Here is an 11,186-nt window from a genome sequence, read left to right as displayed (position 1 = left end):
CTGGATTTTTAGTCTAATGATGTAACCGTCACGCTACTTGTGCTGCTTTCTGGGCTGATAAAAAAACAGGGAAACAAACTGCAAACACTGGGAATCTGAAATAAGCATGTTGGGAATACACTGCATGTACTAACCCAGCTCCTAGTGGGCACAACAGCCCACCCACTTCCCTCTTTTCCTCCTCTAATAACATGTTTAAATAAAACACATCAAAAAGGTTTTTTTGTTACATTTCACTGTATAAAAATCAAACATTCCAGTGATTGGCTCAATATGTTGTTATGACCGTGAACCAGACCCACAAGTTTTTGGTATGAGCCAGTTAGGGATGAGTAACTTATTGTTTAAAGTAGATAAAGTTTGAGATCCCAGGTACTTACTAAGTGAATAAAGCCACAAGGTTCCATTAAACAAACAAAATAATTTTTACTATACAAAATCAGAAAAGTAAAATGATTTACAATATCTTTCTTATACATTCGGAATTAATATGAAGTAAATATGAATTATCAGGCAAACTGTCATCGGACACACTACACTGCACAATAATGGCGGATGTAACCAAGACAGGGCCACACAGATTTCTCAGCACCCACCCTGACATCATTACCCGCTGTTGAAAAGAGGAAGGGGCAGGTGGAGCAAAATAGAAGGTCAGGGATAGGTTGGATGGCGGGAGGGACGAAATGACAAGAACTCAAGACAAAGGGAGTGGTAGTGATAGCATTAAAAATGAAGGCTTTGGTACAGAGTAGGTGTTATAGCAGGAATGAACGCCAACACTCTCTGAAAGCGAAATAGCAGAATGTGTTAATAGCAGAAAAAGGGGTCAGCACTGTAGAAAACAAAAACATGGGAACAAGATACAGACTGGAGTTTGGGGGCAAAAATTCAAAATGGAGGACAGAGTTCATGGTCTGAAGTTGTTGATCTCAATCACCCCACAAACTCTGGTACCGGGCGGGAGAAAAGTTGTTTCACCCTCCGGCCACAATGGCGTGTTTCCACACTGTATCGTCCCATTCCCGCCTCATTAATTGTACAGCCACAAGAAATATGATGTCTGGCTGGTGGGTGGCCTCTGATTTGCCCACCACGCAATTACCTCGCTGCTTCCTCAAGCAGGGTGCCATATTAAAAACAGCAGCTGTGTGCACACTTCTCAATTCTTGCAGCCCAGGACTGCTCCGGTGAAGGCACGGCCCCAAAAGTCAAGAAGTGTGCAGCCCCCTGGGATGCCTTCTGGATGCCAGGGAGGCCCGCCACGATGCCCTCTACCCCTACCCTGGCTGCAGGAGGCCCATCAGTCTCACCACTCCAGCTTGGGAGGCAGTGGCCGAGGTGGTTGGTGCCAATGCTGCACAGAAGAGGTTGGCCATCCAGTGCAGAAAACGGAAGAATGATCTCATCTGTGCCGCCAGGGTAAGGCAACCATCTCATCACTCTAAACTCACACACTCACAAGGCCATCGCACATTCACTGGCATCTCACTCACTGCCAGTTCAAGGGACATCACCACCCACTCTCCCACACACACCCTCACATCTCCATCTGGCCTCATCTCCTCTAGAGACTGCCTCCTCAGCCCTCACCCTCTTGAGCCCACTTGCACAGATCAATATGTGCCCCCACACACACCCTGGGATACCCCCCTTCCCCAGTACAGCCCTCACCCTGCAGCCTCTCCCCTTGCCTGAGGCCACTTCTCCCCCTTCCCCAAGCAAGCCCTAGTCCTGCAGCCATTGTAAAGTCACCCCATCAAACGGCTGGTCTGGTAGGTAGAGACCTGCCCGTGAACCCCCCCCTAAAAGTGATGTGATGTGAAGCCTGGTGCTGATGACCATGGGTGCTGACGGAAGCAAGGTGGGCAAACAAGCCTCGAAGTCCAGGGCATAGTGCAGCTCACCAGGTGCACTTTGCTTATGTACAGTTGTGAAACAGGCCAGAGTGTAATCACACTGACGTGCCCAGATGATTCATCGTTGGGGGATGATTCTGGTGAGCAGGGCTTATAATGAGATGCCTAAAGTATTGAATTAAAAACATTTTTTTTTATTCATTCACGGGATGTGGGAGTCGCTGGCTGGGCCAGCGTTTATTGCCCATCCCTAATTGCCCGCTGCAGTCCATGTGGTGTAGGTACACCCACAGTGCTGTTAGGGAGGAAGTTCCAAGATTTTGACCCAGCGACAGTGAAGGAACGGCCGATATATTTCCAAGTCAGGATGGTGAGTGACTTGGAGGGGAACTTCCAGGTGGTGGTGTTCCCATGCGCCTACTGCCCTGTCCTTCTAGATGGTAGTGGTTGTGGGTTTGGAAGGTGTTGTCTAAGGAGCCTTGGTGAATTCCTGCAGTGCATCTTGTAGATGGTACACACTGCTGCTACTGTGCGTCGGTGGTGGAGGGAGTGAATGTTTGTGGATGGGGTGCCAATCAAGCGAGGCTGCTTTGTCCTGGACAGTGTCAAGTTTCTTGGTGGAATTTTACTGTCCCATCGAGGCATGAGATGTGGTGGAACCGTTCAAAACTCCATTGACTTTGGCAGGACCATAGAATCCCGTCGGCGTAAAATTCCGCCCACAGGGACAAAAAATAAAATTGATTTCATGACAATGTTAACAATTTAATTTTTAAAAATCACGCATTGGTCTTTTTTAAAAAAAAATACTGAACAGGTTCATGGGATTTAAATCCAACCTTGCGCATTATAAATCTCTGCTCAGATGACATTTATTTAGAGGCAGGCAGTGAGTGATATGTTCCTCTGCAGATTGGTTTCCATGAATCGTTTGCTTGTATTAACGTCAGAGCTAATTCCACAATTGCTGCTTCATGATCACTTGGGCCAAGGAAGCCAGAGCTAACTCTCTATACACCCACTTGGCCATCCCCTCCCCAAGCCAATTCCACGCCACACTCCCTACGAGTGTAAACTTTGGGACTAGGAGTGGGGTTTTGTCCAAATTAACCCTAGACTTCCCAAAACGGTCTCTCAGAGGCAAATAGTTGGATGGGAGCAGTGATGGGCGATGAGTTCAGGGCCGGGTGATTGAGATGACAGTCATCACCCAGGTGAAAGTATCAGCAAATGCCTCTTTCATTGCTTCCGTGCAATCTGGAATCCCTGGAAGTCACCGGAGTGAGAATTCAGTTGAATCCTCAATCCGCCATTTCTAGTGCTGCAACAGACAGGCAAAAACTATATTTATAGAAATGAACAATTACAGGCAGTTTATTTAATTCAGTCACATAACTGGTTGTCCACCTTCTCCAGAGGTTTGCAGCACTCCATTACCTCCTTTTAAAACCACAAGAGCAGCAGCTGAATGATCGCAAGTGGGAGGTGGCTAGAAACAGTTCACACGGCTCAAAATGGCCCAAATTGTGCAGTCAGCAGTGAAGCAGTGGTCTTGAAGAAAGCCGCTCGGAAAGATCCAGCAATATCTCTGGCATGGGTCTCCCCTTTCCTGACATTAATTTGAATTTGGCACCAAGTTCAGGGGATCTCCATGCGTCCAGAAAAATGATGTCATCAAGCAGGGGTAAGGAACCAATAACATTGAAATATTCTCACAGACAGCAAACCAGGAAGTTAAATGCACTGATTATCCTTCATTTTCCAAAACATTATATTAAAAGCTATGGATTTTTTTTCTCACATTAGAAAAATGTTATCTTATACAAATATAAAAGTAGTTTTACAGATAGTTCAGTAGTTGCGACTCCGTTCCCTATTAAAAAGCTCAGTAAAACCTCGTTAACAAGGTGTAACTTCTTTTGTAGCTGGTTAACAACAAGATTACTGATTAAAAGGTGCAGTTTTCATCAATTCAGTGATTTCTGAAGATTAGCATCTGCAGAGACTTGAACAGTGTACCCTCTGAAGGAGCAGAAAATCACTGACAGCAAGATTTTCACCATTACCTGTGCATGTGTGAATGGCAGATGCTTCTGTCAGTTTCACAGGGTACTTACTGATAGCATCATTAAAACCACAGTTTTAATATTAATTATAGACAAGATTTTAGAACAATACTGCTGGGTAGATAATGTTGACCTTGAAATTATGTGGTAATAACACAGATGGGCATGGAATTCAGATTGGGTGAAGTTGGGCGGGGGGGAAATCACAATTTGCGTGGCAGTGGGTCATGCCCCTGTTATACACCATGCAGCACCATTACCCTTTGCAATGAAATCAGTGACAATGAAAAATCAGGCAAACTGTGTAACGGACACCAATGCTCATTTTTGCACTCCCCTTCCCCAAAAGTTGAATTCCATCCCCAAAGCCCTTATCAGTTCATCTGAAATGATTCTTTTATTCTAGCAGTGTTGCTGATCCACTCAACGTAAAAGGGCTAATTTCTGTTGTTAGCCCAAAAGGGTAATTAACTTCATTCAAACAGGTTAAGTATTTATCCATTAATTCCACACATAGTAATCTCTGGGCTGTTGCTGATAAGCACCATTCATATTGTGTTCTCACTTTATCAATCTTTCTCAGCAGTGAATCGATAACTGGATTATTCTAAACCATCGCTCAAAAGGACTTATTGTTTTCTCCCCATCTCCAATGCTTTTAAGTGAAAGTGTTCAAAGAAAACAGAGAAAAAGAAATTGGTGATGTTCCTCCTGGGTGATTCACAGTGGTTTGCAGGGAATTAGTCTTAAATTCCTGAAGACTCCAGAGCAATCATGGAGGGTTGGCCAAATGACCTCAATCTTCCATCTCCAGGAAAGCGTCGAGTGGGACAAAGAGGTAATCCAGCCGATATCGGGATCCTGCCCAGACTGGTGTCCAGTCCACACTGGGATCCAGCACGCACCGGGAAATCTGTTTTAACAAATGCTCTTACTTGGCCACTCTTTGGACAATACCAACATGCATTGCAGGTCGTTCTGGTTCCCTCTAACGATGAAGGAAGGGAGAAAGCAATTTTCCAACAATGCACTTCCCGCTGTAGGTACCTCATTTTACATGGTTCCTGTTCCAGTCTTAGTTTGAATACTTTCATCTCAATGTGCACAGCAGCAAGGCTTAGCATCCCCTCTTTCCCCCTCATCCACCCAGTTAGGCCTCTGTGGTGCCCAAATATTCCAGTTCAGTAGCAGAAGCTTTCAGGGGCCCTGATGAGGATTTCTTGCTTCGGAATCCTTGCACGATCTGTTCAAATGTCTTGCCTTTTGTCTCGGGCACCTTGATGTGCGTGAACAAGGTGAAACCAATGAGAAGCCCAGCAAAAATGACAAACACATAAGGGCCACACAATTCCTGTAGAGAGAATGTGCAGAGAACATCTTAAAAAGCGGGAGTGGTCAATCAGCCTCAATAGGATCGAGTCAAACACGATTCTAATTTTGCATTTGAATCACAGACTGACAGGAGTTTACAGCACAGTGGAAGCCATTTGGCCCATCATGTCTATGCCAGCTCTTTGCTGGAGCAATCTACTACTAATCCCATTGCTCAATCTCTCCCCATAGCCCCCTATCAATCCCACGCCATTGTCCCTAATCCATTCTCTCCTCATTGCCCCGTATGTTCCTCTATTTCAAATATTAATCTTTTAAAAGATGCAACAGTTTCTGCTTCAACCACTCGCTGTGGCACATGAAGAGGAATATTTTCAGGGCGACAGGAAAAGGGCAGGGGAGTGGGGCTAGCTGTGAGCTGGCTCAGACTCGATGGGCCAGATGGCCATCTTCGGCGCTGTAATCATCCTATGATTCTAAAATATCCCATGCTCCAACAACCCTCTGTGTGAAGGCATTTCTTAAACACCCCTCTCACGCTCTTACAGAGAATTTAAAGTTGATGACCCCCTCATCACTGAGGCTCCAACATAAGGATGTACTTTTTACCCTTTACAACCTACGAAAATCCTTCATTGTTCTAACAAGTTCAGTTACTTCTGTCAGCCTTCTCTGCTCTAGATGAAATAATCCTAGTGTCACAAGTCTCTTCTGACAACTATAGTTTCAGATCGGTGGGTCATTCTGGTGATTCTGTGCTCTAGCTTTGCAATGGTTTTAATTAAGTTGTAATGGTGGAGAGTGTAGAGCTGGAGATTGGGGTGGTTCCATTACATCCTATCCCACTCATTCTTCCACTCATCAGAATTTCCTGACCAATTGGGGACAGGTGCATATTACAGTAGGAAACGGGCGTGATTAGATCTACCAGCTAGTCTGCCGATGGGTTATAAAACAACATTCCAATTTGATCATGTCAGACTCCGGCTGATGAGAAGGATTAAGAAGTGCCCTCACCGAATTCCGTCTCGGCTATGCTGGGTACCATGATTCTTGGTTTTCACCCAATCCACTCAATAAAAGTCAGCCTTTGTCTGCCGTTCACCCACCACCCCTACGCTCACTGATCTACTTTGGCTCCCAGTTAAGTAACAGCTCGATTTTAAAACTCTCATCTGTCTTTTCAAATCTCTTTGTGGTCTCTCCCCTCCCTATCTCTGTAACGTCCTCCAGCCCCACAACCCTCTGAGGTCTCTGTGCTTCTCCAACTCTGGCCTCTTGCAGACCCCCAATTTTAAACAGTGGCTATGTCTTCAGTTACCTGGACCCTAAACCTCTGTAAACCTCTCTGCCTCTCTATGTCTCTCCTTTAAGATGTTCCTTAAAACTTACCTCTCTGACTAAATTTTTGCGCATTGTCCTTATATCTCTTTAAGTGGCTCAAGTCAAATTAGTTCTGGTGACACTCCTGTGAAGCACTTTGGGACATTTTTGCTACGTTTAAAGTGCTAAATAAATGAAAGTTGTTGTGCTTGAGTTTAGTAGTGCCATTTTATCATGGTCTTTAGTGTGTCAGAAAACCCTGAACTGAAACCCTGTAAGTGAATACTGGAGACCCCACCATCGTGAAAAAAGGCACCTTAAGGTGCCAGTCTGGATTATTCCTTACAGGGCGACAAATTGTTGAGAAAGCAGGCTGTAAATCTTCTTACCATGATGTATGGGAAGCACATTCCCACGATGAAGTTACAGGTCCAGTTGCAGAAACCCGCAATGGTTATAGCAGCCGGCCGGGCCCCCTGACTAAATAGCTCAGCTACGATGAACCAGGGGATCGGACCTGGTCCGATCTCAAAGAAGGCTACGAAGGTAAAGATGGCGGCCATGCTCAGGTAGCTCATCCACGTGAAGGTATGCTGAGGAAAGGCAGGAAAAGCACTCAGAATTCAGGAGACACAATAAATGGCACATCAAAAAACTTTACAAGAATCAAACCAGAGCCGAGAGGTTAGAACTAACTGTAAAGTCTGAAACAGGCCGGGGCTCTTTTCTCTGAAAACAATAAGGCTGAGGGGTGATCAGGTGGAGGCTTTTATGATAAACGTGAGATTTAAAATATAAGAATAATATAAAAATATAAGAAATATGAATATAAGTCTCTCATAAATCCAACAGGAAATTCAGGAAAAACTCCTGTAATTACCCAGAGAGTGGTGAGAATGTGGAACGTGCTGCCAGAAGGACAAGTTGAGGTAAATAAGAAGATGAAGAATTCAAGAACATGAGGGTGAAAGGAATAGGATTTACTGATTGGATTAGATGAAGAGGGGTGGGAGGAGGTTGGAGTAAAGCATAAACACTGCCATGACCAGATGGACTGAATGGCCTGTTTCTGTGCTGTGGTCTCGATGTGAGGGTACCTAAAAAAAAAACAAAAGTCAGAAGGTAAAAGTGACCCTTTCATGGCCCCTGTTTGGATGGTGGTGGGGGGGTGGGGGGCAAACTGCAAGCTGGTGGGTGACTATACTTTAAGAGTGTGCCATTGGCTGTGAAGCCCTTTGGAAGGTTCTGAGGTTGTTGACGGCATATGCAAATGCAAACTCTTTCTTGACACGCAATGTTTACGGGCACCAGTAGCCGGGTGTATTTTTTGCTCCAATCCCACTCACCTGGAAAACCAGCCCGATTGTCATGACAATCGCACAGCAACACATCCCTGCCAGACCCACGATGTACAGGGACCGACGCCCAGCATGTTCTACCAGGAAGACCTAAAGAGACACACATGTCAGAGGAAGCAGAACACATCCAGTCTACAAGTCCCCAGTGATGCTGCTGCTTCTCATGCACCACACCTAAGATTCCTCCAGCCAAGCAACAAGCCTTGGCTTGTGAATATGTATCCTTTTATCTACCTTGTCCATACGTCTTGCAGATTTCCTATTCTTTCTTTTCCCCTTTTTCAGCCCTGTCCTCCCACTGAAGCTGTAGACTCGTGCTGAGGGGTGTCTCTAGATTTACCAATATCTGGTCCAATCTTAGGAACATAGAAACAGTAGGAAGCCATTCAGCCCCATCAAGCTTCACTATTCTATTATATCATGGCTAATCTATTCTTCACATTCATTCGTTGGCCTTTGCCCCATATCTCTGGGTAGCCAACAAAACCTGTCAACCTCTGTCTTAAAATCTCCAATTTTCTCTCCACAGCCACAGCCATTGTGGGTGAAAGTTCCAGAAATCCACTTTGTGTGCAGAAGTACCTACTGATTTCACTCCTACGCAGCCTAGTTCAAATGTTAATATTTTGTCCACATATATTCTTCATTCCCCAGTCAGAGGAAACATTTTCTCTATCTACTCTATTGGATCTTTTAACTCTTGACATGTGAGCCCAGGTAGTTAATGCTAGCAAACTGCGCAACTCTTTTTATGCTTTCGTGGAATGTGAGTGTCGCTGGTAACTCCAGCATTTATTGCTCATCCATAATTGCTCTTGGAATGGTAGCGGTCAGCCACCTCCTTGAACCGCTGTACAGAAGAATCGCAGCAGAACCAGCCCCTGGGTCACATTTTCCAGGAGGGGTCACCCTATTCCAAACAGGAACAAGGGCTCCGGCCAGGCTTCCCCCTTTCAGATATCAGGGCTCATATTAGGAGGAATATTTCCATTTTAGATCTGTTGGACTGATGTCGCTTTGGAAATGCACGTTCTTTCAGCCTCTTCCTCTTTAATGTTTCTAACTATTGCTGGGCCATGATTGTAAAAGTTCAATTCAGCCTTGACAAAATGTTCCGATCTTAAACGCTAGGAGATTAGAGTAAACAAGCAATTGGAAATTATTAACTAGCTCCACTCTGCCAGCCAAAAAAGAAGTAGCAAAATACTGCTGATGCTGCAAATTTGAGATTGAATTAGAAAATGCTGAGAAATACTCAGCGTGTCGGCAGCATCTGTGTGGACAAGGAGATGGTTTTAACATTTTAGTTCAATGATTTGCTCTGATTCCTCGCAGGGGTCCAGTTCCAGGGGTAGCGCTATCCCTTCAGTAAAGGCCCAAGTCACCATTCTTCATACGTTGGTCACCAAAGGGAAACCTCGGCTGAACGTTTTTTTCTCAGGGTCACTGAGGTTAACTGTAGATCATCTACATTGTCCACACTGAGAACAGCTACCTCAGCGCGGACTAACAATGAAACCTGGGTCATTGCTGACCTGTGCTGGAACCACTGAGCCTTTTGGCAGTGCTTGCTGTATTAAAATATTGGGTAGGTCTCATGCCTGTCAGTCAGTACATCGTGGGTTGAATCCCCTTAGAGGGGGTGCAATAAGGGTTCACATCACTGACTCCTATGATTAAGGAACTATCCTATGAGGATAGTTTGAGTATGAGAGGTGAACCCATGGAAATTTGTAACATTTTCAGAGGGTTTGATAGGGTAGGTTTCCCCTGGTTGGAAAGACTGGAACTAGGGGTCACAGCTTTAGGATAATGGGGTCTGACTGGGCTGAGGAGAAATTTCTTTATTGGGAGGGTTGCAAATTTGTGGAATTCTCCACTGTGGATGCTCAGTTATTGAGAAATCTAGGTTGACACCCCAATGGAGTACAGACAGAGTGCTGCATCGTCGGAGGTGCCCTCTTTCAGATGAGATGTTAAATGAGGCCTCTGTCTACCCTCTCAGCTGTGTGTAAAGACCCCGTGGCACTATTTCAGAGAAGAACAGGGGAGTTCTCCATGCTGGGTGGCCAATTAACATCCAGCCAGCACGAAATGCGGGCTGAAAAGCTCAACGCTGCCTGGGTGGGGTGGGGGGTGGCGGGAAGAGGGCAGGCGATGATGTCAGCGCGGATGTGGGTGAGCGCCGCGAGAGAGCTCCCTGAGGGCAGACAGCTGCCTCAGGGAGGGAGCTGCGGACCTGCAAATAACGAAATAAAGCTGTAAAAAGCTGCAAAAAAAATGCCCATCCATCACGATCAAGCACCTGGAAACATCCTTCATAAAAATGCAGGCCACAGATGTTCCCTAGCGGAGATTTCATCCTGCCGCTGGATAAGGTTTGATGAAAAATGTAAAGGCCGCCTGGCGATTTGCCCGTCCGCCAACCTAAGGTTGGACAGGCCATGAAAAAATCGCCGACAATTTGTGCCGCCACTGAGCAAAATATTGGGTGAGTGCGTGATGACGTCGGGACGCTCGCCCAATGTCATCTTGCGCGATTTTACGCCCAATCGGATTTGGCGCACGCCTGCCTGTGGGATGTAAAACTCTGCCCATTGCTTGGTCATTTTCACATCGTTGTTTGCGGAAGCTTCCTGTGCATAAAGTGTTTGCCATATTTCCTACATCATAACAATGACTGCACTTCAATAGTACCTCACTGACTGCGGAGCCCTTTGGGATGTGCTGGGGTTGCAATAAGAGGCTATGGAAATCCTCGTCTCTCTTTTGTTCATAGGGAAAGGTACCAAAAAAAGCAATTTTTCCGACTACTCACGGAAACCATTGTGAAGATAATGTTGACCACTCCAACTCCGATTGTGGCGTAGACTGGGTGCAACAGACCAGCCTGTTTAAAAATAGCTGTGGAATAGTAGAATATCTAGAGGGAAGAAGAAGAGAGAATGATTACAAGATGTAACAGACAGCTGAGACTGGAACAAACTGTGGGTTTGGAAGGAACCAGCACATCCAACGAGATCCCTGTGAGTTGAGATCATGACCCTGTGCCCTCTTGAATTAAGATCAAAATATAATTTTTCTCCCCTAGGACTTAGCCACTGGACAATGAAGTGAGTCAAGAATCATCAAGTCACACAGCACAGGAGAAAGCCATTTGGCCCATCATGTCTGCCTGTGCCAGCTCTTTGAAAGACCAGTTAGTCCCACTTCCCCGCTCTTTCCCCATAGCCCAGCAAATTTTCCTT

At 45.5% G+C, this 11,186-nt stretch overlaps 1 protein-coding gene across 2 annotated transcripts in view; it reads right to left on the bottom strand.

The window, feature by feature from the left end:
• Nucleotides 1–406: 406 nt before the first annotated feature.
• slc2a2 (solute carrier family 2 member 2) overlaps nucleotides 407–11,186 on the bottom strand; it is a 46,812-nt gene continuing 36,032 nt past the window's right edge. For both annotated transcript variants that reach the window (XM_078564398.1, XM_078564399.1), the window contains 4 exons: nucleotides 10,757–10,861; nucleotides 7,927–8,028; nucleotides 6,970–7,173; nucleotides 407–5,276 (listed from right to left, as the gene is read on the bottom strand). In XM_078564398.1, coding sequence (XP_078420524.1) covers nucleotides 5,076–5,276; nucleotides 6,970–7,173; nucleotides 7,927–8,028; nucleotides 10,757–10,861 — 612 coding nt within the window. In that variant the 3' untranslated portion in view covers nucleotides 407–5,075. The remainder of the gene's footprint in view (nucleotides 5,277–6,969; nucleotides 7,174–7,926; nucleotides 8,029–10,756; nucleotides 10,862–11,186) is intronic.

This window comes from Cetorhinus maximus, chromosome 19 (assembly GCF_964194155.1).
Source record: "Cetorhinus maximus chromosome 19, sCetMax3.hap1.1, whole genome shotgun sequence".
Lineage (NCBI taxonomy): Eukaryota > Metazoa > Chordata > Chondrichthyes > Lamniformes > Cetorhinidae > Cetorhinus > Cetorhinus maximus.
The sequence above is the reverse complement of the archived record's forward strand: the minus strand, read 5'-3'. Positions and strand labels throughout refer to the sequence as shown.